The sequence below is a fragment of the Barbus barbus genome (genome assembly GCF_936440315.1).
Source record: "Barbus barbus genome assembly, chromosome: 34".
NCBI lineage: Eukaryota > Metazoa > Chordata > Actinopteri > Cypriniformes > Cyprinidae > Barbus > Barbus barbus.
This window is the reverse complement of record NC_136762.1, coordinates 28,607,382-28,634,981: the sequence shown is the minus strand read 5'-3', so window position 1 is coordinate 28,634,981 and position 27,600 is coordinate 28,607,382. Positions and strand designations below refer to the sequence as shown.

Genomic DNA, 27,600 nt, shown 5'->3' with positions numbered 1-27,600 from the left:
ACTGTTAATGGAAAAACACTGATCTATAGCAGAGCTTCCAAAACCCAGTCAAATAAACTCAAGGCCTAAATACATGACAATAACAACAAATGTCCCTAGTCTTTATGTGATGGAGTTGTCTAACACAGACTCCTGTATTTGTGAGCATCTGTTCTCTTTCTCTATGGTTTGTGTGAGATTCTGGTCTGTGGCAGAATGAAGATCTTGTGTGCAGTGAAACTGTTATTGAGTTGTCTTGAGCAGACAAACGCTCCAATATTCATCATAAGTGACATTTTTATCATTTGTGCTGTGCGTCTCTTAGCAATCTGCTCTGTGCATAAGTGTGCTTCATGTATAAACTGGAGGTGTGTATGGACTGTGAGGGACCAACACCAACACAACCCTAAAAAAACACCATTTAGTATGTTTTTAAGCCTTTTGAATTATGGGGACTAGGGGTGGGCGATATGGAATAAATATCACATCACAATTTTTTTTTTTTTTTTGAAATATCACGATTCACGATTTTTTCACGATTCTTTGTCATGTTATTTTGGTTTTACAAGTTGTCTAAGCATTACAACCAAACTAGAAAGACAAAGATGCATGGCAGATATTTAGGCCAAAGTGGGCGAAGATACAAATCTTTGTCATCATTCTATCTTTCTTATTAAAAAATAAGAACAAAGATACACATTACAAATACACATAATATACAAATAAAACAAACAGTGCTTTATTTTCAGGTACAATAGGTGTATTTAGCAGAGCATTCAATGAAATTGAATGAACAAATATAAAAATAAAACACTAGATAGACTGATTCCTAAAGCAACTGTATTAAAGATTTTCAGTCAAGAATAGCGAGTGATTTTTCTCTTTGTGTTTTGTTGTTTTGTTAACGTTAAATGAATAGTTCCCCCAAAAATAAATATTCTGTCATCTGTCTGTCAATTCTGTCATAATGTTGTATTTTTATATCATCATTTACTCAAAAGTAGTTTTAAACCTGAGTGAGTTTCTTTCTTCTGCTGAACATAAATGCTATTTTGAAGAAGGTGGAAAACCAATCAGCTGCTGGTCCTCAGTGACTTCCATAGGATTTTTCTTTCCTGCTATCAGTCAATGTGGACCAGCAACTGTTTGGTTACCCTCATTCTTCAAAATATCTTCTTTTGGGTTCAGCACAAGAAATTAATAGAGGTTTGGGACAACATGTGAGTGAGTAAATAATGACAGAAATTAAATTTTAGGGTGAACTATCCCTTTAATGACAGTCGACAGCATGTTTAGTGTCCTGTCCCTTTAAGAGCTGCACGCATCTAATATACAGGCACGCATCCGTTTCTCTCTTAACTATTTACTTTCATTTTAGAGATAACCAACTGAGTCTGTCTGTAAACCTTGTGTGTGTTTGACAGTATTAGCGCAAAATATAAGTTAGTTGAGTAATCAGGCGCTGTTAGACAGGTGTTTAGTGCGTGCTTCAGGTGTATGCGCTCAGAACAAGCACAGACCAGCGCGGGAATTAAACATTTAACCAGCAAGCCTTGTGTGCAAATAATGTACTTTTGCGATCGCGAATAAGTGCAGTGTCCTGTCAGAGTAACTCTGCTGCTGTATGTCATGTTGTACAGTATATAGAGACGGAGACCAGAACTGTATTTGATATAATGTGTGCTGTAGCACGATACTACCATATTTCTTCAAAAGCAGATCATGGAGACATTTTTATCATCCACGATCAAAAATCATCATATCGCACACCCTAATGGGGACACAGGCAGTGTCCTCATAAACCACCTTCATATTGTAATACCTCTGTCATACCCATGTTAATATACACATTTGTGTCCCCAAAAAACACTCAAACCAGTGCACAAAGTTCCCTGTAAAACCACACACATTTACATGAGCATAACCTCACATGAGGACAGATGATACAGGAAGAGCAGCGTGCCATTTTCCAGAATAGCATCACATTAAATATGCAAAATATATACAAAATACTAACATGGCACTTTGGACATGTAACACTGTAGTAATAAGCTTTTAACAAGTCTTGTGGAACAGCATGTCATTATAATACTATAGTATATTTTAAGTTATAGTTAAGTTATTAGTATGTAGGGATGCAACGATACCAATCCGATCCTGAGAATTCTGAGTATCTGCCGATACCGATCCGATCCAATCCGATACCAGCGCAGTTTTATTAAATCGATGTAGGATTTCTATACTTCTGTGTGTCTGTGTGTGTTACTCTGTGTTAAACACAATCTACTACATATACATAACGTCATTTTAATGAAAAATAACTAATGAAAAAATATGTAATCATAATCTATGATAAAAATACTATTATAAACGTGGTTTATATTACAGCAAAATATACTCTAGAAAAATCATGGCTTCAGAACACTTGAAATATAGTGCACCAAAACTTTATGGTGCTTTATAATGTTTTTGTGCTTTCGTGAGGCTCAACAATAACACAGAATAGTATACGCACAATATCAGATTTGGATTGGTCTCATCTGACCGATACCTGATCCGCAGAAAATGACCGTATCGGAGCCGATACCGATCCGGAGTATCGGATCGATGCATGCCTATGCCATTGACATTCCAAGCCTTTCTGGCCCATGAACTTCCAGAACATTTCAATGATTTGTACCAATAGATTTAGCCTAAATGATTACTTGTGTCTTCATTGAGACCCTCAACAGACAGACTTTCAGAGTTTCAGCAAGCTTTTACAGGAAACCGGGGAATACTAGATATTAGGTTTTTCGTGACGTGCTAAACCCCATGGTACCATCCATAAACAAGTTACTGGTACATGATGATGGTGTAAAAGCCAAGCAGCTCAGACCTTCCCTCTTTAAATCAGACAGCTGCTGAAGCGAACAGCAGCTGAGGAGACACTTGAGCCCTAATGAGTGAATGTTTCCCGCAGTATTGCAGCAGCAGTGAGCACACATGTGCTTCTTCACAGGGCACGCTATAGCAACACAACACATCACTGAGAGCAGACGCAGTTTGTTGCGCAGAGCGCCCCGCATCCTCACGAGCCCTGCATCAGCAGCAGCAGCAGCATACACGAGACACTCACCTTCCTCCTCTCCCATGCGCTCGTCCTTCCAGGAGCAGCAGAGCAGCATCAACCTCATTCACGCGCCGCGACAGAAGCTCCCCTCTGCGGCGCTGGAACTGCGCTACTACGGCAAAGGCTCGCCTCGCCTCATGAATATTACACGCGTCGCGTCGCGTCACGCCGCTGTCTGATTAGCTGAAGGCTTTGAGTCGGTAAGTAGGCGGGAGTCCGCTGGCGAACTGCGGATGGCGAAGCTTTCAGTGTAAGTTACGCGCCTGGGCGCTTCCCGAGCCTTTGCCATAGTGGGATTCCTCCAGACAGAAACCGAGAAACCGGGCCAAATGAACACCATCCCTGGAAAACACTGGCGCGCAGAGATGGGTATAAACGGAGGTCGGAGCCGGCTGCAGGTGGGCGGGACTTAAGCTGCAAGTGGGCTGTACAAACCAACAGAAGAGTTTGATTGGTTTGTTTAATGTGTAGGTTGTAGTATCGGTTCATGCTCCTGGTGGCGGTAGTGTGCTAATGTTTTGCGATCCGTCAAATAAACGAAGAAGAGGACTTTCAGCGGCGGCTCGGTGGAGGAGTGGAAGAGGTAAGCTTGATGTACTTTTCGTTTTGTTTTGTAAAGAGTATTACAAGCTGTAAAAAGTGCATTTTCTTGGTGTCTTTTGTACAACGTGTTCTTAATACCACACACAGCTTACACTCTGTAATGTGCCTGACTGACTATATCTTTCTTTATTTCTACAAACAACTAATTACTTATTAGTGGTTATAGCTTTTAAGAGTATGATGATTTATAACACACAGTGAACAGATTGCATCATCTTAAGTTACAATGGATCATATTTCTCATAGTTATAATCTATTATAAGTCTCATATCTTGCCACCTTTCTCATGCTACTTTACCTAAAGCTATCAATCACCACTTATAGGTATAGTAATAATAATACTATTTTTTTTTCTCTCAAAAAACCATAAGATCAGATTGCTTTGAACTATTTCTATTTTAATATGAGTTTAGTAACTCTGCAGCTACATGAACTAGCAGTCATTGGAGTATAGTAGTATGTCTGCTAAATATATGCTAACACTTTATTCTGATGGTTCCCCAACAGACAAACTGACTATAAGCAACTTTATGAGTACTTTATCATTCTGCCAACCCTAACTTTAACCTAAACCTACTAGTACTAGTTTACATGAGAGTTGCAAAGTTGCATAGAGTCAATAGACAAAGGGGACATCAAAATAAAATGTAACCTAACCTTTTTTTTTTTCTGTTGAAATTATTAACTAGCTCACATCAAAATGAATATTAGCCTCACAGGGAACAAATAACACTTCACACCTGACCACTCACCAGATGTACTGTAGTAAGATACTGTGCAGATCTGAAATAATGTCAAGATATATAGTCCATTATCAGTGTAAAAGAAGATTTAATATGGTGTTTATTATGTTATAAATAATTATAATCTTAAAAGCTATATGTACAAATGTGTAAGCATTATAATGTATTCAAATTGACAATATAACATATTATAAGGTTGTTTATAGTGCATTATGCATTCATTATAATGCCTTAAGAATACTCTTATAATGTATTATAAATATGGGCTTCATAGAAAGTGTTACCGTAATGTATTTATTTGACATTTTGGACTGCACTGATTTATAAAGTGTAGATGTCTTAAACGTTTGTTAATAGATAGCTGTTTTTATACAGTCTATGATAGATACACTGAACAAAGAGAACCGTTGGATCAACTTTAAAAACTTTTTTTTAAATACTTCAATTGGTAACACCTAAAAAAATGCTTGTTTTTTCAACTTAACTTATTACAAATAAAGGTAATAAATTAAGTTGAAATCTTTTTTATTAGATGTTACCAATTGAAGTATTTTTTTTTAAGTTGATCCAATTTCTAAAGAATAAGGTACATTTTCAAAAGTATTAGAACCCTCCTAACCTCCTATTAAACAATGTAATATATTTAAAACATAGTTTAAATAACCTTTTTTTATTTAATACTAATAATAATCAATAATCAGTTTTGTATAAATTAATGGTGAATAAACTATCATTTTTTCTAGTGGTTTTTAAAAGGAATACTTCATATAAAAACAGTAATAAAGACTAATTTTCTTGGCCTAATGTCGTCACTTAAAATTTCTGGACACCATTAACTTGCATAGCATAGACCTACAGAGCTGAGATATTATTCTTGAAATGTTGTACATGTTCAACAAGAGAATACAGTCATGCATATCCTGGATGGCAGGGGAGAATGTTTAAATTGGGTTTAACCCTAAGCTCATTGTGCTTCTCGTGTACCCACCAGGTTATGTTAGGAAGGACAAGCGAGGCGAGCTCCGTGGGATTTACTCAGAAGCAATGCATGCTGGGATTGTGCAGTGTCCACTGCATGCAAGTCTATTGTGCTGAATGAATGATTGTACATGATTTGAGTCATCAGAAATAAAAGCATTTACCCACCCTGAGATTTCAGATTAATACATTGATTTGTGTAACATCTTCTGAAGAACATTAGTCTGTCATGTGTTGTAATTTGATTTAAAAAAAATATGAAAAATAAAAATGTGCAGTACAGGCAAATGGTAACTACATTTTCTTAACAGTACTCAACATTTTCTTTATGTGTCACACATTTACCTCCAAAGTGCAATTGCATCTCACTTTAATGTTCCTTAAAAGGCTACTGTAGAAGAATTGTAGAAGTAAAATGTAATAACCAGAAATATGCTTAAATTACAGTTAAAGGACTTAAAATGACACCATCACGAAGCATGGTAACAGGTGTAATTTTGACAGTGAATGGTATTGAATACAAATAATAATGACAAAACTAAGAATAAGACATAATTTCATTGTTAACAGTGAAATTGGATAAACACAATGACAAAACTATGAATTTCAGTTTAAACTACTATGAAAATGTGTTATATTTATGTCATTTTAAACTACCATGAAATCCTGTCTACTTGCAGCATAAGCTCCTCCCACTTGCTGTTCTTGGCGTAAGCTCCTCCCACTTGCAGGTCGCTCGCGCTGTCTCTCTGAGTGACGTCATGTTTATATGGATACGTTGTGACGCCGATTAAAAGAAAAGGAAGTCAAATTTGATAAGAGCGCTTTCAAGGGACAATAATGACGATATCAATTTGTTTTATTAATATATGTACATATAAAAATATACATTTAATTGGAAGTTACAATTATTTTATTTTTGTCTGGGAAAATGTCATTTTAAAAACAAACAAACAAAAGAGTCTAAAGAGACTTCAATGAAAGAATGCAGCACGCGTTTAGAGATGTCATGAATACTCATTTGTAGATGTTTATTTGTTTATGTTGTATTCAGTGTTGGGGAGTAACTGGTATGTAACTAAATTCGGTCATTTAATTACACAATAAATGTAACTGTAATCTGTTACAGTTTCTGAGGGGAAAAAGTGTAATTAAATTACAGTTACTTATGAAAATGTTAATGATTACAAAGCGGGTTGCATCTGAATATATTCACACACATACACAGATTTGATTGATTTCTTTCATAAATTGCATTGCCTGCTCTAAAATATGAGACAGCAATATTTCAGGAGTTTAGGACACGGAATAGAACACATGCTTGTTTTATTTCCTATTTGGGTTTATATGCTTTATTGTTTAAGATGAACTGTTTTTCGCAAGGCATTGTTAGATATCAGTGTTTCCTGTCATAGTTATGCAAAGATCTGATTTCAGAAACAGAATCCTAGCTATTAAACTCTATCTTATGATTTTTAATCTGTATTTATCCTCAGAACGATCTCCAGGTAAAAAGAGCTGCTGAAGTCTGATTGTGTGTCGCTGTGCTTTAAACTGAAATGATGATCATGTTTATTGAAGAGATGATGGATTGTTACAGTCTGACAGTAATCAGTGTTGAGTAATACTGTAATGATACCCGGCCTGCTTTACATGTTTCAAAATAACAGTTGCAAACATTCATCAGAAGTTAAGAGAAATAATCAAATGTTACATTAATACATTGAAATAGTAACACTACATATTACATTGTAAACAGGGTAACTTGTCATCTGTAACCTGATACATTTCCAACGCTGATTGTTTGGTATGTTATTTTATAAAAGGTCCAGTCCGTGATTAGAAATGGCTGAGCCTCTTTTGACACCGTTGTAAAATACTCTGTAAACACACCCCTGTGACCTCATTACTTCAGTATTACTGTTGAATTGTGTTTATTTTATGAAATCTGTGTGTGGTAACTGGTTTATTAATGCAATAAGCCACATGAAGCTGTGGTTTACTGTGATCTCCGAACAGCTTCAGACATGACCCAACATTCACGGTGTGTGTGTGTGTGTGTGTGTGTGTGTTTATCATCTCATCATCAACCATGCACACCAAGAACACAGTTTTTAATTATTTAAAATATTTTATTGAATTTTTCACTAGAGCAGGTAAAATGCCGGGATTTCCGGGAACTAGTCAGAATATAGGTTGTGGAAAAAGTGCAACAGCCCCAGCCCTGTAATTAAATAAGATGGAAATCCCACGGCACGATAGAGAAGACCTGGTAGGGCTCACAGGCAGGTCAAATACAGCACCAGGTACATTAATACATGATAAAGTGTCTCTCCAGATGGATCGAAAAACAGTATCAACCAAGTATAGCAAAAACTGACACATTATATGTTTGATAATACATTGGCTAGTGAGGCTTTTGGGACACACACACACACATTGAGGAGATTTACAGACATCACCTACACACACACACACACACATCTTAAAATAGCACACACAGTTTTGCAAGTTCCACAGTGACTACATTGCAGAAGCTATTTAAAACAAAAAAGTTATTGTCATATGATGTGTACAAACTTGATAATTGGTCAACATGTCAAGTTCAAATGGTGCAAAACAAACAACATAAGGCAAAGTAACCTGTTGTTAAATGATCCAACCTACGGTAAGCATATGATATACATATATATATATATATATTTTATATGTATATGTAAACTAATTCTATGTGAATACACAGCGATTAAAGAAACACATTCTTGGTCAAATGATGGAAGCACCTGTAGTCCCCGGGTCCAGGGAAAAACATAAGCAAATCTTCCAGGTTTAAACATACATCATGTACAAGTCAGAACTACGGTTACTATTTTACAGAGTTACTTCAGTTTGTTCCCTTCACCGGACAGATACCAAAACAGATGATTGATATTAGACATAAGCTGTCTTTCACTTCTGCTTGTTCTCAGCATAATCAGAGCAAAGCTCTTCATACTTCACAGAATATGCAAGAATGAATGCTGCGATCGAGCCGCATGCTGTCGCTGTCAGACGTTCTGCCATCCACAAAGCTCTCTTAGCGTAACGTGTGTTTCTATGCCCACAATATGCATTTGCAGGCATATTATTGCAGCCTGTTATTCAAGCGTCTCAAATCAGGAGATCAGATTCGGATCGAAGACGCTCACTGATGCTTCATGAAAGCCTAAATCATCTAGAGGGGTGAGTCTCACTAAACATCTCAAGAACATGTCATCGCAGGAAATAAAAAGAAATTATATTTTCATGAAGAAAATCTAAATAATGTTAGAAATAAATTCACTATAAAAGTATTTATATATCATGGAAGTATTACTGCCTTTAAATAAAACACTTTTTTTGTATTACAGTAATGAGAATAAAATATTATCATTGAGAATGATTCATTATTACAAATAATAACAAAAGAAAAAAGTAAAAGCACCAAAAACATTAGAATTTTGGTGGAAAATGTGTTTAATTGAATCAGAATCTGTGCTCCTAAAACAGGCTTAATTTTCTTTATGCAAAATATAATTTCTTTTTGTGTGTGAGAGAGAGTCACCCATGAAGCACTGTAATCGTAAGGCCCATCTGCACATGAGCTGAAGCACAGCCAGATGTGAAGTATATCAACCCGGAGGTTAATCAGCAGAATGACAGAACGACAGGACGCTTCCACTCACGAGTCGGCGAGGACGCTGCGAGATGTGAAAGAGTCCAGAGCGCCAGAGCGTGACCGCACCTGAGCAAAAGAGCTTGGGATGGTCTCAGAAACGTCCACGAATAAGAGGTCGGTGGTTAAACGTTTTCAGTTACGCAACAGCATTGCCAGCTCATCAACCTGGTTATATGCAACCCTACACTAGGAAACAGTAACGTGACGGAATGTGCCATTAAGATTGGAATTATTTTCACAAAACACTAGACATTCGGGAATTTGGATTTGTTACAAATACTATCAGTACAAAACATAACGCTTGTGCATGTTGGGATTGTTTGTTTGAGTATCAAAAGTACATTCTAGAGCATGCAGTAGCACCATGTTTCTTGAGGTCACTTCACATCTCAAGAGATCCTTTACTTTCTCCTCCTCCCGCAGTATTTTCCTTGGCAGCCGGCTCCACCTGCAGAACAACACCACAGACAGCACCTCATCATACATTAAATACTACACATCTCTTCATATGTGTGAATGAAGATGAATGAAAGTCAGTTGGGTTTGAAACGGCTTGAGGGTGATGACACTTTTCATTTTTTGGGTGAACTATCCCTTGAAATGAGAAATGACGACACACTGAATTAAATTAAACACACTAAATTTGTGAAGTTAAAAAAAAAAAACAATGGAATTGATTTTATCCATCAGAAATGTGCCTGATTAATATCGGAATGGAGTCTGAACTCAATGTGGAAAGATCCTCCAGAGCATCTCGACTACTTCATGACATCCACCAGTGCGGCTCTGTTTGATAACTCACATATGTTCATGTAAATCCAAACTTCAGAAGAAGTAGGCCAGTGTTAGGATCAGGACGTTTAGTTGAGGACATCAGAAATGAGAGCAGTGATTATGTGGCGGCTGGATTAATCTCGTACCTCGATAACCTGCTCCCAGGAATCTCGTCAGTCCACCTCCATATTTGGCTGCTTTGGCTGAGGAAACAAGTACACATGAAATACACATTACACAAGAACTGACCAAATCTGTACCTTGATTGCAATGTAAATTGCACTGATTAAAAAAGATAAGTCTGCCAAAATGCATACAGTAAATCTAAATGTTATGTTGGATGTGTTAATACTGGTAATCTTATGCTTTATTCACATGTACCATCAAAAAAGTTAGCAGTAACTGTACAGTTCAGAACTGATTTACAGGTATTTCTCCTGTAGACGCCCCATATGTGAAATGAATGCACAAAGCTACTGTATGACCTCAGAGTGTTTGGTATACAGTGTCTGAATTATAAGGACCACCTTTATGATATTTGTTTTACTTTCAATTAGCAGCTTGGAGATTCTTCATTAGTTTAATTATGTAGTTAACGAGTGGGCTCAACAGCTAAAGCTCAGTCTCATTCTACTGCATCTTCCAGTGATGTTGTAAGTGAGCGTTTACCTTGCTGTGGTGACAGTCCTGCTCCGTATCCCCCTAAAACACAAGAAATCATTGCATTATAATGAGCTGACTGAGAGAAATGTGGCGTTGTGTCTAATTAAAGAGTTAGTTCACCCAAAAATGTAAATTAGCCCATGTTTTAATCACCTTCGAGGCATCCTAGGTGTATATGACTTTCTTCTTTCAGACGAATCCAATCGGAGTTATATTCAAAATTGTCCTGGCTATTCCAGGCGTTATGATTGCAGTGGGTGGGTGTTTTTGTTCAACAGTCCAAATGTGTCAAATAAAGCACGCACATCCATAATGAAACGCGCCTCACACAGCCCTGGGGCATGAATAAAGGCCTCCTGTAGTGAATCCATGCGGTTTTGTAAGATAAATATCCATATTTCAAACGTAATAAACACTTCTGCTCGTATGAGCAAGCCGTTCCGGAGGATGACTGAGATATGCTAGTCTCGCGAGTTTGTTTACAGGAGCAAAGGAAGCAAAGTTTCCTTACTTCAGCAAAGTAAAACCAGTCTCTTCTTGACTTATATAGAAATCCTCTGACATTTTTCTTTACAAATCCTCGTCACTAATCACGCAACGCCGACGTCCTACATCATCCGCCGAAACGACTTCCGCATACCACAGTCAGCGGAAGTCAGAGAGAAGTGTTTATTACATTTGAAATATGGATATTTTTCTTACAAAAACACATCGATTCACTACAGGAGGCCTTTATTCACCCCCCAGAGCCGTGTGAGGCACATTTGCTTATGGATGCGCACACTTTATTTAACATGTTTTGGACTGTTAAAGAGAAACACCCACCCACTGCAATGATTGACGCTTGGAAGAGCCAGGACAATTTTTAATATAACCCTAAATAGATTTGTCTGAAAGAAGAAAGTCATATACACCAGGATGCCTCGAGGGTGTGTAAAACACAGGCTAATTTTCATTTTTGGGTGAACTAACGCTTTAAGTAAGTAAAGTGAAGAATAACTGTGTGACATAGATGCCAATAGGAACTGTAAGCAACAGACAGTGTCAGGATTACTGCTTGTTCCAGCAGGAGATTTATGACCAGCTGTGACCAAGAGCATCTGGACGGAAATAATAATAAACCCAGCAAGCACGTTGTGATTATATAATAACTAACACATAATAGCGGGTGGTATGACAGCAGCTTGAGCGTGAGTATTAGCAAGCACTGAGACTCACATTAAAGTCAGAATGCAAATACACTTTGCATGATATTTGCACTTCTAGCCGACGCTTTTCATAGCGAGCGGATTTCAGCAGTCAACCTGTCTTTCCATAGAGATAGTGACACTTTTCGGCTTATTGTCTGTCAGGATATATTGTTTAGAGGGGTCTTATTATGAGTTTTTTCCCCTGCTGTTTGTGCATGAAAAAGATCTGCAAGTTTACAAAGCACAAAGTCATTCTCTACATTTATCAGTAAGCACTGATTCTGAACTCCCTCAAACATCTCGACTGTAGTCCTGAGTTTTCTTTCATGAATGTACTCATCACAGTATCCCACCTTTAAATAAATCCCACACAAGGCATATGCTAAAAAACAAAAGTGGGCAAGGCCTGGTTGAGTTACATTAGTAGTGTGTTGTCGCCGTTTCACAGATCTAATATACTGATACACATGAAGCTGTTTATGTTCACAGGCATAACTGACTGTTTTTATGTGAAGTCTGTGTGTTTTTCACATAACATTTCTGTGTTCTTTGACAGCTGATGCAAAAGAGCCGGCTTTCTGTGCACTCAGAAAACTGCATATCAGAAGTTTAAACTGACAACGCATGCAAGGAATAAACTTGACGATGACAAAGAGCTGCAATATGCATATATGATAATAAAAAAGAGATGTTTTGATTATTGCCACTAAGCCACAAGCTGTGTCCTCTTCTGGAAAGGGGGTCGGGAAGCAGTGGCTCATTTGCATTTAAAGACAAACACACAAAAACAGCATATTTTTGCTTCCATATACAACATGGAATAATAAAGCTTCACAGACACTTTCTGAGAACACTTGAGACATCTTATCAAATGTGCAGTGGGGCAGTCGTGGGCTAATGGATAGAGAGTTGGACTTGTAACCCGAAGGTTGTGGGTTCGAGTCTCAGGTCCGGCAGGTGGGGGGAGTGAATAACCAGCGCTGTCTCCACCCTCAATACCACGACGGAGGTGCCCTTGAGCAAAGCACCGAACCCAACTGCCGCAGCATTGGTCCGGGTGTGTGTTCACTGCTGTGTGTGTGCACTTGGATGGGTTAAATACAGAGCAAATTCCGAGTATGGGTCACCATACTTGGCCAAATGTTACTTCACTCCACACTTCAAATGTACAATGGCCCTCGAAATGGGAAATTAACTACAGAGGGGATGCCATATGAATTTAGCCTTGGATTATTTCTATAAAATGATACCTGGATATGCTTGTGGATATCCTCCATATCCTCCTGGGGGTACACCACCTGTAGTAAGAAGAGACACACATTTAGATCTGTAACTCAGTTGATCTAAAACACAACATTTGTCAATAAACAGGATTAGTATACACTATAACTTGTAATCTAAGTATAAAGGCTTTAGTATCTTGGCAAATTTAAGCACAGACTGAGATCACTTTGATCTCTTCTGAAATGCCAATGGACACAAATGTAAGAGTAATTTAGTCTTTTTCTCAGGAGAAACATCTTTTGTTGTTGTGACCGTGTTGTGAATACAGCAAGTATTCTGGCAGATGGTTTTGGCAGGGTTTGCTGTGTATCTGCATAAGCAGAGAAGCCAATTGAGGAAGATGTTCTGAAAGGACGGTGCTTGAGAGAACACAGTGACACCAAATCATTGCTCACAGGACCAATACAAACCATGATCTCAGGCTCACTGCATTGTGTGTGTGAGAGTGATTACACAAGTGTGTTACTGTTATGAGTGTGAATGTACATGTGTCGTGGGCAGGACAGAGGGGTAAGGCTGTCTGCTTGACTGGGGGATTCTAGTTTTGAGAGCGTACCAGCATGTCAAAAGAACGAATAATCCAAAACAATCAGTCCAGTTACTGTTAACAGAATAACATAATTGGCAGAGCTCAGCACCAGTAAAGGCCCACTTTGAGCACCACTTCTATAACACCTCTCCTTTGTTCTGTGTCAGCTGCGTCACACAGATATGTCTTCTATGTTTATTTACACTTTGATTTGAATGAAAACAGCGTATCCGTGTGGTGCAGCTGACACAGAACAGCGTACGCGGTTTGCGTCCAGTGGATACTCTCCAAAATGGCACTATGCTGACGCGGAGGAGACGAATTGTTGAATAAAGTCGTTATTTTTGTTTTCTTTGTGTACAAAAAGTATTCTCGTAGCTTCATAACGTTACGGTTGAACCACTGATGGCAGATGGACTATTCTGACGATGTCTTTCATACTTTTCTGGGCCTTGACAGTGTTATTTACTTGGCAGTCAGTGCGACAGTAAGCCTCCCGGTTTTCATCCAAAATACCTTAAATTGTGTTCCCGAAGACGAACGAAGCTTTCACGGGTTTGGAATGACATGGGGTAAGTGATTTATGACAAATTTTCATTTTGGGGTGGAGTAACCCTTTAAGATCTGCGTGAAGCAATTCTTTGTAGAGTTAATGCTGGGCCTCACCTGGCTGTGCGTATCCTGTACCCAAAGAGCCGTAGCCTGTTGATAGAGTTAGATGTTAAACACTCAGCACAATCATAGCTCACACAATTTAGAGGAAGAAAACAAAAACCCACAATGAATATGTTGTACTTGTTAGATGCATTTCCCTACATCCTCTACAATTCCCCAGCAGAGAAGGTGTGCGGTTAATTGAAACTTTCGTGTTAATCTATGGCCATGGGGAGTGCATTTGTTCTTGGGGAAGATCTTTGAAAATAAATTTGGCAATGCTTTTGAAGCACAGTGTGGAGTCATGTTGCAGAACATGAATGTTTTGTATGCTTTCTTTTGCTACCTGGTTTCGGTGGTTTAACACCAGCTCCAACACCATAAGCTCCCACACCAACACCTGTTGGGTACCCGCCACCTGCAACAAGACGATCATATGTCTTTAATAACAGCCCAGTAGCACAAGGAAAGCTATTTCAATAGTATGTTCAGTATTTTGAAAGAAAATGGTGTGTGTCATGTTACAGAGCCAGGGCTGTCCTTGTAGAGGACATCACAACTCATGATCATTATATAATATAAATATATATAAAATTAGCTCATTTTGGTAAAATCATCTATCCTCAACACTCTTCATCATAGGATCTGCACTCCCTGCTATCCTTTGGAGTATATTAAAGGAAAGTCTAAATTACATTGGCTATCCTTTGGGACTGGGGTACTTCAGGGTTCGATCCTTTGCCCCCTCCTCTTCCTATACACAACATTTCAGAGAACTATTATTACCCTTATAGAAAGATTTGGTTGGAGCAAAACTCTGCAGGACTGATGTTGGCCACCCCCATAGCACAGGAAAATTACAACCTTCCTATCTGAGCAAATGATGCAGAATATAGTGGCATATTTGGTTTTCAATCTTACACCTCTGTGTAAGACAGCACATCCAAGGCACTGATATTTCGATCAGGTTCTGGAGCACCCTCCTATCTTCACTAACAAACTGCAAATCCTCCCTACAGAAGTATACGGTGCTTTCATACCTGCAAGAAAAATGTAAAAACCTGGACCCAAAAGCATTTGATTCACAGCTGGTAATGCACTTTTTTATTCAAAGTGATATGTATTGCATTGAAAACATGCATTTGATCAGTTTATGTATTTCCTGGGAACCCCTGACCTTGGTATTGTATGTTTGGCACTTTTTAAGCTACAGGAACACTACTAAATGATCAATTAATTTGGATTTGCATTATATCTCACCTGCTCCGGGTATGAGTCCTGCCCCTCCAACTCCCCCTACACCTGCGACACCGCCTGTTCCTCCAACACCTGGACCAAACACACACACATGTTGGTTTTTGTGGTTTATGGGGACTCTCCATAGGTGTAATGGTTTTTATACTGAACAAACTGTGTGTGCTATTGCCCTACACCAACCCTACACCTAAACTTAGCCCTCACAGGAGACTTTGTGCATTTTTAGATTTTCAAAAAAACACCATTTAGTATGTTTTTTAAGCCTTTTGAATTACGGGGACATAGGCAGTGTCCTCATAAACCACCTTCATATTGTAATACCTCTGTCATACCCATGTCATTATACACATTTGTGTCCTCATAAACCACATAAACATGCACACACACACTCACTCACACACACACACACACACACACACACACTCTCACACACACATGTTGGTTTTTGTGGTTTATGGGGACTCTCCATAGGCGTAATGGTTTTTATTCTGAACAAACTGTGTGTGCTATTGCCCTACACCAACCCTACACCTAAACTTAGCCCTCACAGGAGACTTTGTGCATTTTTAGATTTTCAAAAAAACACCATTTAGTATGTTTTTTAAGCCTTTTGAATTACGGGGACATAGGCAGTGTCCTCATAAACCACCTTCATATTGTAATACCTCTGTCATACCCATGTCATTATACACATTTGTGTCCTCATAAACCACATACACATGCACACACACACACACACACACTGGGTCTGGTAGGGTGCTATGAGTCAGTCAGATCCTGATTTGAGACATGATTTTCTAAACAAAGTCCAGGTTAAGACATTATTCCAAAATGTAAGACATTTACATTTGTACCAGAATATATATGGTAATCAGCATTTTGTGATTAAATGCATGCACATGTTTACATGCACATTCTGTTACAATGGATCTTGTGAAGGTCTTTACATTAACTTAGAATTTCATGCAACTGGGATATCATTTTATATCTGCTTATAGCAGTCAAGTTAAGATTTTGACCAATTAATTTCAATAGCTGAATATCTTAGTCTATGTGAACTCCGTTATTGATGCCTGAGTAATATGTAGCAAAGGTAGTTATATGGGTATATTTCAGACGTGGCCAAAGTTGGTCCTGGAGAGCCAAAGTCCTGCAGAGTTTTGCTCCAACCTGGATAAAAACCCACCTGCCTGTAGCTTTCTAATAACTGTTAGACCTTGATTAGCTTGTTTAGGTGTGTTTGATTAGGGTTGGAGTGAAACTCTGCAGGACTGTGGCTCTCCAGAGCCGATGATGACCACCCCTGGTACAGTATATATGATCTTACCAGGGGCTTTCAGAGGTTTGGCTCCAGGTAACACACCAGTTCCAGTTCCAGCTGCTCCAGTGCTACCAGGAAATGGGCCTAAAACAACAGGATGAGGAAACATTCAGCAAGATTAGATTTTTTTGACGTGTTTTTGTCTTTAATAATGGACTAATAATATTTACCATATCCATATGGATAACCCCCACCAGGACCTGTAAACACATAAGTATACTTTACATATATTTATCTGTTATAACTATCTGAAAGTATTGTGGAGATGGTATATATATATATATATATATATATATATATATATATATATATGCATCATGGTACTCTAGATTACATTATGACATATTCATGTATTTACACAGTACAAAATATAGCATATTTTTTGCCATAGTGGTTGTCTAAATAAATAGGGGTTGACATTATCTGAAAGTCTTTTTTTTTCTTGAACATTTCCTTAAAATCACACAGATGAAATGAAGACCGAGAACTTTGTCATAAATGATTTTACCCCTAGTGGTACAACTAAGTAATGCACATTTAAAACATTACTGTGGATTATTTTCTGAGCAGTTAGTTTGTCCTTTCCCTAGTAGAGACTGTACACAACTATAGAGCTTTGGACTCTGACTTTGGTCTTTGATTCTTTTTTTTTTTTTTCTTTTTTTAATTGGGGGATTCCAAAGTAAATGGGGCAAATGTCAAGTTAGTCAGAAAGTAGCTGCGTTTTGACAGGAAATTATACACTGTGTTAAAGGAAGCCTATTCAACTTCTCTCACAGCTCAGGATGAATGATATATCTGAATGCCAGGACATCTAATTCTAGGTAAGTCACACCTCCAGTGTCTAATGTTGTATATTGAGGACTTACCAGCTCCAGGTTTAGAAATACCTGCATTCAAACACAGAGAACACAGATGTGTGAGCTGTTGGACACATACTTACTGATGCTGGTAAACAGCATGCATACTATCGCTATTTGTACTCACCAGCACTAGGCAGTCTTTGTGCACCACCTGAGTAACAGAACATGAAATGGATATCAGCGTACATCTACAGTCAGATGAATGCACAAACACAGCCCAACAATGAATACAACCCCTAGTGTGTCCAGCAGTGACCCCATCTGGGTTATATAGCTGACTGATAAAATAACATCGCAGATTATAAGTTTTTGGAAGATCTAATCTGGTTGGTAAAGCCTATGTTGCGGCTAGTGCTTCCCTGCACACCATGGCAGAATTGCTCAGGGAAATAGATGGAGGCATGGGCTGAACCCCTGAGGCAGTTCGAGAGCTACATCGGCCCGCAGAACTTGCCCTCCATGCCACCAAGTAGATAACCAGATGTACTGGCCGTTCAGTGGCGAGCACATTGGGATGCTCATTCTCCCACAGTGTTTTGCTAAACCTGCCACATCTAGTTAATTGGGAGGCAGCAGATTGCAGAGGACTTTTTGACCATTCTCTGCAAAACACCATTGTTGTATGCGGTTGTTTGAAGGGTTTCAATACACAGCTTTGGAGTTTTGTAAATGTGTGGGAGGCACCATTTTTAGCACAAGTAGTGCTATCTCTTTTGAGCAAAGGAGTCTGGCTTCTGTAGTCACTATTCTGTATGCTTTTCCCTGATAGTACTGCTCCTGGGAGTTCTAGCAAGTGTAAGGCAGAATGGGCTATTGCTCATAGCCCTGTGTTGGCTGGCCCGAGAGTGGCTAATATTCCTCCTGGTAGGCCTTCCATGAGAGATTGCTGTCTCATGGATTCCCTCTACTAGGAAAGTATATGAAGAGTTTGGTTCCAAAACGCAATAAATCCATTTTGATTAATTTGAATAAATTGTGTTTTCTTTACCAAGAAAGTGGCAAGATGAAAACCACTATTTTCTGTTTCAAACTTTTACATAGCATATTTAGGTTATAATAATATAAATTCAAATCCAGATTTTGATTTTCAAAGATGTATTACAAAATCTCATCTTTTTCCCCCCAAAATGGGAAACCAAACTCTTCATATGCTCTTAAGTGGCAGCCTTTCGCATCATAGTGTAAGCAGCATCATTTGGATCCAGTCCACTGCCTGGAATTTCTGTTTGTGCAGATCGACAGTAGTTCATTGGGGAGACACTTTCTAATTTCCCCTGGTTTACATGGGATAAGATGGCTGAGGCCGTTCTGCCCATTGAGAGCTCCTTCTTGGACCTATACTCAGTGGTGGCGCTAGGGCGCTATAGCTCCATCAGAAACTTACTTAGCTTACTTACTCACCATCGAGATCACTTAGGTCTGCTGACCAGAAACTTTTGACTGTCCCTAGGGCGAAACGTAAACTATGGAGCGATCGTGCTTTTTCAGTGATGGCTCCGAGACTTTGAAACAGTTTGCCGTTAAATATTAGACAGCTTCCAAACTGGGGTCCTTCAAATCTCTTTTGAAAACCCATCTTTTTTCTTTGGCTTTTTTGTAGGCTTTTATTTAGTGATATTTTGTCATGTAATGTTGTGTGGTTAGATGTCTTTATGCGTTCTTCTTTCTCTCTGTTTAAAAGCTGTACAGCACATTGATCAACTAACTGTTGTTTTTAATGGTGCTTTACAAATAACCTTGCCTTGCCTTGCCTATGTGGCCTATAAACAATTGATATTATGGGGGAGGGGTCAAGCAACTCAAGAAAGAAATGTGCAAACTTTGCGCAAGACGGTGAACATCAATTCACTAGAGAGAGAAAGTGAAAGTAAAGAACAACTGACTGATAACGCTGCATTAACAGCGCATATTCTCTCTGAGACAACGAGAGACGAATCTACTCTAACTTATGCTGATAACAGTATATAACTGTCTTAAATTATTTCCTTAATATTTCTCTTGTGGCTCGTAAAGTGAAAAACATGAGAAGAAACGTATTTCGCTGATTGTTGAAAATCAGTGTCTGAAATAAAGCTGCTCTGCATTTTCATTGATGACTGCAGTGTTAATAATTTTAATTATAGGCCTATAATTCATTGTATGAATTACTAGACCTGTTTTAAAAACAGTTTCTATTTTATTATCCTCACACTACATCATGTGGTGATGCACTATGAAATTATTGCGGGGCAATATTTTCATGTAATTTATTAATAAAAATAATCTAATAATAATAATAATAATAGGCCTAATAATAACAAGAATGTAACAGGCCTACATTAATTGGAAATGCTAAATCCTCTTTAATAGCCTATTGGTAATTTTTGATGCTCATCTCTGGCTCATCGACACATGATATCATGCAAAAACGCACAGGGAGGTTATCACCCGCAGTGTGTGCCCATGTGGAAATAGTTTTATGAATTGGACAAAATTGTTTTTGCTTTTATTGAATTGAAAATAGAAAAAATACCAACTTTCTCTCTTTTCTATATTCGTTCATAAATTATATAACTTTGTAAGTGTCATATTTGGCAGTTGACATTAGTATGTTACTAATAACAGTGGCATATGAGAAGTTTAATACCACAGAAAAAAAAGCAAAATATGCCTTTTTCGAAGCTGCTGTATATAAAAAACTGATAGCTAAAGTTTAGGCGTTCGTTACTTTCTCTCAATTTAATTAGTTTTTTTTAGCACCCCTTCTGAACTGTTAAGCTCCCCCTTAGCACCCCCAACAAAACAATTCTGGAGCCGCAACTGCCTATACTAGAAAGGTTTATCGGACCATCTTTTGAGCCTCAAGAGTCAGTGTCTGAGGATTGTCCTAGGGCAAGTGTGCTGAATCCTGTTCCTGGAGAACTGCCTACCTGCAGAGATCAGTTCCAACCCTGCTCCAACACACCTGCCTGTAATTGTCAAGTAATTAGTTCCCCAGTTCCCCATGGTGTCAACTCATGACGCAATGTTGAATTCCTATTTCCTGAGTAGGGAATGAGATGCTGCATCTCAGTCCCATACTTCAGGCAAGCCTGTGCATTTTCCTTTAGATAATCTGAAGACGTGATGTTTGAGATGGCCTTCTTATGGTGTAGGTGATGCAGTGCACTATGACAGCTGACCTCTTCATCGGGCAATGGTGTGATTGCACACATTCTTCAGACACGTCATGCCAAAGGCATTCCCCATAGTGTTATTGCATGATGCAGCATCTTGTTCCCTACTCAGGGAACCAGGGTTACTTATGTAACATTTTTTTTTACATGCTATTGAGTAAATGTGTATTTATTTCATTAAAGGTTTTGTCTATGAAATAATGGATATGCTTCATTTTGAAATAACTATAATTCTGACCCCAATTCAATCACCCTTATTTGACTGTACTGTAACTGTTTGCACAAAGCTGTAACAAAAATCTGTACATTATTTGTATGAGCTACTACTTTCTTTCTTTGGCAACAAACTGAAATGTAATTGAGAGTGCATAGAGATTGTTCATTTATCAAACAGAATTAGTTTTGTATTTACCCGGTATAGCAGTCCCTGCAGGAGCCAGCGTTGGAAGCTTTGCTGTGGAACAAAAACATTATTTCAAATCAAGCATCACATTCTATGTGCTTCATGGCATTTGGTGGAGTAAGCCTATTTGTTGTACCTGGTTTTCCACTTGGTGCAACGGGCAGACCAGTACCACCAGGAACACCGATGCCAGTGCCACCCGGGACGACCACCACGTCACCACCAGGTGTTGCTCCAGGAGCTGCTATTCCAGTTCCAGTGATCCCAGTGCCTAGCAGACAATGGGAAGAAGTGCATCAGGTGGAATCAATTATGCTGCATTACGTTATTAAAAGGCAGGTGGACACAGGTTTAGATGGAGGAGCTTGTTAAGAAATATATGAAGCTAATATATATGAACTACTGTACCAGTTTTAGGAGGTTTGACTCCACCAGGATATCCTGAAAACATTGAAATGATTATTGATTGCTGCTGATTATTATCTCACATTGATAGTGACCTGTTCATGGGTCAGTTGAATCAAGTACCTCCTGGTGTCAGTCCCGTACCAGTTCCAGGCAGTGATGCTCCTGCTGCACCAGGTAATGTACCTCCTGCAGGCAACCCATGTCATCATTCATATCATTACCACATAGTTTGCACTAACATCTCTTTTACTACAGTTTATTATGATTCTTTTTAAAAAATGTACAAGCAGCTGCCATGACTAGTAATTTTGGTAACACTTTAGATTAGGGGACACATATTCACTATTAACTACAACCTGAATTCCGTAAATATTGGGATGTTTTTTTTTTTTTTTTTTTTGAATTTGAATAACTAAAAAACTTTCAAATCACATGAGCCAATATTTTATTCACAATAGAACATAGAGAACATAACAAATGTTTAAACTGAGAAATATTACACTTTTATCCACTAAATGAGCTCATTTCAAATTTGATGCCTGCTACAGGTCTCAAAAAAGGGGGCAACAAAGGGCTGAAAAAGCAAGAAATTTTGAAAAGATTCAGCTGGGAGAACATCTAGCAACTAATTAAGTTAATTGACATCAGGTCTGTAACATGATTAGCTATAAAAGGAATGTCTCAGGCCCCGTCCACACGAAGACGCGTTTCTCTGTATACGCATAAATGTTTTACCGTATAGGCGTTTCGGCCACACGAATCCGGCGTTTTCGAAGAGTGAAACCGATCATTTTTGAAACCGGGTCCCAGGGTGGATAAATTTGAAAACGCCGTTTTCACGTTTTCGTGTAGACGGCGAATCCGTATATTTTCTGAAACGATGACGTCATCAGCCCACGTCTCGCCCCTAATGAGACACCGCTACGTCACATAATAGCGACAACAACAACAACAATGTCAGACTACGTGCCTGTGTTCGTGCTGCAGAACCCACTGAGCTCATTAACTTTATTAAAGCAAAATCTTCTGCTTTGTGTGTTAGTTTGTATTCAGCGCAAGGTTTACGCACATGGTCCAAGTCTTCTTCTCTGTTTTTTTGTGTATCTCTGTGGCAGAATTACAGCGCCACATATTGGTCTGGCATGTGTACTACATCGTTTTCAGTCAGTTCAGTGATTCCGTGTGTACGCAGATATTTCCTGAGACGACTCCGTGTTTACGGAATTTGAGGCAAAAAAAAAGATCGGATAGGGATCTTGGAAGATCCAAGATGGCGGCGCGTTTAGACGCAGCGACCCGGAGCTCTCCCCTTAGCAGCTTTAGTAACAATAGCGTCAAAACTTATACACGAAAAGCAATCTTGCATCTAAGGGACTGTTATTTGGGACGTGCACCGAGTGATTGTGGTTCCATTCCGCTAGAGATTATACGCTCAGCGGCACGCACGAAGATCAACAACAGACCCACTGAGAGGAGATGCAGGCGAAGATGTGAGAGGAAGCAGAAGCGGGGTAAGAGAGCCGGTATCCGAGCAAGGCTACGATTAGCCCCACATAAATCTGCTGTTCCCAGCATCTTCCTCGCTAACACCCGCTCCCTTGTTAACAAGATGGATGACGTGAGATTGCGGGTTACCAACAATTACCTGGATAGCTGCATTACGGTGTTTACGGAGACTTGGCTGCATGAAAACATCCCCGACCTAGCTGCCGAGCTAGCAGGTCGCTCCCTTTACCGTGCAGACCGCACAGCCAATTCCGGTAAGGCAAAAGGAGGAGGGGTGTGTGTCTACATTCATAACAGTTGGTGCACGGACACGACTGTTATTGAGAGACATTGTTGTCCGGATTTGGAATTTTTAATACTTAAATGCAGACCGTTTTACCTGCCCAGGGAATTTTCAATTGTCTTCATTACTGCCGTTTACGTCCACCCCCGAGCTAATGTTAAGCTAGCCATGGCAAAGCTACATGACTCTATCTGCAAGCAGCAAAACAAACACCCAGAGAGTTTTTTTGTTGTGGCAGGTGATTTTAATCACTCATGTCTAAGGGCTGTTCTGCCCAAATTTTATAAAAATGTGGACATTAAAACAAGGAAAAATAAAACACTGGACCAGGTCTACACAAATGTTTCTGGGGCTTATAAAACTCACCGTTCACCTCATCTTGGACAATCGGATCACTTGTCTTTGTTCTTGACACCAGCCTATAAGCCTCTCATCAGCAGAACAAAACCACAAATCAAGACAATACAGATTTGGACCGAGGAGGTTTCTTCAGCTTTGCAGGACTGTTTTGAAGATACCAAGTGGGAGCTCTTTGACCAGTCAGACCTTGAGCTATACACCACCACAGTCCTGTCTTACATTAATTTTTGTACAGCCACTGTAACCTTGGAAAAACAAATCAAGGTGTACCCCAATCAGAAACCTTGGTTTAACAACAGAGTGCGAGAGTTGCTCAGAGTTCGGGACATAGCACTGAGATCACGAGATAGGGAGGAGTATGGGAGGGCTAGGGCCAACCTAAACAGAGGCATAGCACAAGCCAAGCGGAAGTATAAGCAACAAATTGAGGATAACTTCAATGAAAATAATCCCTGTGCCATGTGGCAAGGTGTAAGGAACATCACTGACTATAAGCAGAGCAACAGTCATCCATCCTCCACTGACCCCTCCCTTCCTGATCAGCTAAACACATTCTTTGCCCGCTTTGAGGACAGCTCTAGCAGGAGGTCAGACCCAGATGCAGACACCAGCTTTCCAGAGAGCGATCAGCCATTCACGCTCCAGAATTATCAGGTAAAGAGAATACTATCCAACATCAACTGCAATAAAGCAACAGGACCAGATGGCGTTTCAGGACGAGTATTGAAGGCATGTGCTGATCAGCTCATTGCAGTATTCACACACATCTTCAACCTGTCGTTACGGCAGGCCACTGTTCCCACCTGTCTGAAAACTGCTACTATAATCCCCATACCCAAAACCTCTGCTATTACTAGCATGAATGATTACCGGTTACGATTACAGTTCATAAAAATACTGTAATAAAGATATTGGCATTATGTAATTAGGGTATATATTCATGAATGGTTACTTATGGTAGCATATCTACATACTTCTTTAATATGAAATAAATAAGTTTTAACAATTTTAATATGAAATAAATAGGCAGAGTCCTAAACTACTCATATATTTATATCATGAGTAGGCTGCACAACTTCAGTGAATATGATTTTAGACGTTTTTCAAAAGTGCTATTCATTTGTTTTGGTGTAAACATTTAATAATAGTAAAATGGCGCCGCTGATGGCAGCTATTGTGCGTTGCTCTTCAGTGTTCGTATTGTTTTTGTTTGTTTTTCCTGTTTTTTGTTTTTCAAATAAGATCAGTTTTACCAGGGATGATCTGCTAAACATTCGGCAGAACACACCACAAAATTTCTACCGGTTTTTGATTTTTCGGACGTTTTGCTGGACATTGTAGTTGGTGGAGCCGTAGCTCTGTTCAAACGCTACAGGAGGCGCAGACGGGGAAAGCGAGCCGGCGCGCTCGTGAAACTTCGTCAGCGCGGATTTAGAACGGCGTTACCTATCATCCATTTGTCGAATCTCCGCTCTCTACCCAACAAAACGGACGAACTCCTTCTGCTCTCCCGGACAAACAAGGACTTTTCTAACTCTGCTGCTCTGTGTTTCACGGAAACCTGGTTGAATGGCGACATACCGGACAGCGCCATTCATCTGCCTAATTACCAGCTGATCAGAGCAGATCGGGACACAGAATCAACGGGGAAATCGCGCGGCGGCGGGACATGCTTTTACATCAATGAGAGGTGGTGTACAGATGTAACTGTGTTAAAGAAGATGTGCTGCTCAGACCTAGAAACGCTCTTCATTAACTGCAAGCCGTTCTATTCGCCACGGGAGTTCTGCTCGTTCATTCTCGTGAGTGTCTACATTCCACCACAAGCGCACGTGAGCACAGCTTTACAGAAACTCGCTGATCTGATCACAGAGAGTGAGCAACAACACCTGGACTCTGTTTTAATCATTCTTGGGGACTTTAATAAAGCAAATCTCTCCCGTGAACTGCCAAAATACAGACAGCACATCACATGTCCCACCAGAGACAGTAATATATTGGATCACTGTTACACAACAATAAAGGATGCATATCACTCTGTTCCACGAGCAGCTTTAGGACTCTCTGATCACTGTTTGGTTCATCTTATTCCATCCTACAGGCAGAAACTTAAGTCTGCAAAGCCTGTATTAAGATCTGTTAAAAGATGGACTAACGAAACAGAGCGGGATTTACAAGCCTGTTTCGACCTCACTAATTGGAATGTTTTTGAAGCTGCTGCAAATGATCTGGACGAGCTCACAGAGACTGTAACATCTTATATCAGTTTCTGTGAGGACATGTGCGTTCCTACCAGGACTCATCTATTCTACAGCAATGACAAACCATGGTTCACTGCCAAACTCAGACAGCTCCGTCAGGCCAAAGAAGATGCTCACAGAAAGGGGGATAAAGTCTTGTACAAACAGGCCAAATACACACTGGAAAAGGAGATCAGAGTGGCAAAGAGGAATTATTCTGACAAGCTCAGGAACAAATTCTCTTCCAGTGATCCTGCTTCAGTGTGGTTAGGATTGAAGGACATCACCAGCTACAAAACACCACCCCCCAGCACTCTGGAGAATCAACACCTGGCAGACGACTTAAACGAGTTCTTTTGTCGTTTTGAACAATCACCCCACACCCGCCCAGAACACCCCTCCACACAACCATTCACACCTCCAGCAACCCCTCTCTCCCCCACACCTACAATTCAAATCAGCGAAGATGATGTGTGCCAGGTCTTCAGGAAGAACAAAAGAAGGAAAGCACCTGGTCCAGATGGTGTGTCACCAGCCTGCCTAAAAATCTGTGCTGATCAGCTGGCCCCCATCTTCACACAGATCTTCAATAGATCACTGGAGCTGTGTGAAGTCCACTCATGCTTCAAACGCTCCACCATCATCCCCGTCCCAAAGAAACACAAAATTACTGGACTTAATGACTACAGACCTGTGGCCCTAACATCTGTAGCCATGAAATCATTCGAAAGACTGGTTTTGGCTTATCTGAAGGACCTCACTGGACCCTTACTGGACCCCCTGCAGTTTGCCTACAGAGCAAACAGGTCTGTGGATGATGCAGTCAACATGGGACTGCACTTCATCCTGCAGCATCTGGACAGACCAGGGACTTATGTGAGGATCCTGTTTGTGGACTTCAGCTCTGCTTTTAACACCATTATCCCGGAAACCCTTCAAAATAAACTAACTCAGCTCTCCGTCCCCATCTCCGTCTGCCAGTGGATCAACAGCTTCCTGACAGACAGACAGCAGTTAGTAAAGCTTGGCAAATTCACATCCAGCACTCGAACCATCAGCACTGGAGCTCCTCAGGGCTGCGTTCTCTCCCCACTGCTCTTCTCCCTCTACACCAACGACTGCACATCTAAAGACACCTCTGTCAAGCTCCTGAAGTTCGCAGACGACACCACACTGATTGGCCTCATCCAGGACGGTGACGAGTCTGCTTACAGACAGGAGGTTAAGGAGCTGGCTGTCTGGTGCAGTCTCAACAACCTGGAGCTTAACACACTCAAAACTGTGGAGATGATCGTGGACTTCAGGAGAAACCCCCCTGCTCTCCCCCCACTCACCGTCATGAACAGCACTGTGACTGCAGTGGAGTCATTCAGATTCCTGGGCACCACCATCTCTCAGGACCTGAAGTGGGATATTCACATAGACTCCATTGTCAGGAAGGCCCAGCAGAGGTTGTACTTTCTTAGCCAGCTGAGGAAGTTCAACCTGCCACAGGACTTACTGAAACAGTTCTACTCTGCCATCATTGAATCCATCCTCTGCACCTCAACAACTGTCTGGTTCAGCTCAGCGACCAAATCTGACCTCAGAAGACTACG

The 27,600-nt window shown here is 39.8% G+C and overlaps 2 protein-coding genes across 2 annotated transcripts in view; both read right to left on the bottom strand.

Moving 5' to 3' along the window:
* Positions 1–3,445, bottom strand: part of LOC306854015 (LIM domain kinase 1-like) — a 78,342-nt gene extending 74,897 nt beyond the window's left edge. The window contains exon 1 of the mRNA XM_079391793.1: positions 3,098–3,445. Coding sequence (XP_079247919.1) covers positions 3,098–3,155 — 58 coding nt within the window. The 5' untranslated portion in view covers positions 3,156–3,445. The remainder of the gene's footprint in view (positions 1–3,097) is intronic.
* Positions 3,446–7,575: 4,130 nt separating this feature from the next.
* LOC306854158 (uncharacterized protein) overlaps positions 7,576–27,600 on the bottom strand; it is a gene marked incomplete at its 5' end in the record, with an annotated part of 43,758 nt that continues 23,733 nt past the window's right edge. The window contains 15 exons of the mRNA XM_079391976.1: positions 7,576–9,560; positions 10,033–10,089; positions 10,556–10,588; positions 12,990–13,037; positions 14,219–14,254; positions 14,553–14,624; positions 15,467–15,535; positions 16,791–16,868; positions 16,955–16,984; positions 17,654–17,674; positions 17,772–17,798; positions 21,215–21,256; positions 21,342–21,476; positions 21,614–21,646; positions 21,734–21,799. Of these exons, the coding sequence (XP_079248102.1) occupies positions 9,514–9,560; positions 10,033–10,089; positions 10,556–10,588; positions 12,990–13,037; positions 14,219–14,254; positions 14,553–14,624; positions 15,467–15,535; positions 16,791–16,868; positions 16,955–16,984; positions 17,654–17,674; positions 17,772–17,798; positions 21,215–21,256; positions 21,342–21,476; positions 21,614–21,646; positions 21,734–21,799 (794 nt within the window). The 3' untranslated portion in view covers positions 7,576–9,513. The remainder of the gene's footprint in view (positions 9,561–10,032; positions 10,090–10,555; positions 10,589–12,989; positions 13,038–14,218; positions 14,255–14,552; positions 14,625–15,466; positions 15,536–16,790; positions 16,869–16,954; positions 16,985–17,653; positions 17,675–17,771; positions 17,799–21,214; positions 21,257–21,341; positions 21,477–21,613; positions 21,647–21,733; positions 21,800–27,600) is intronic.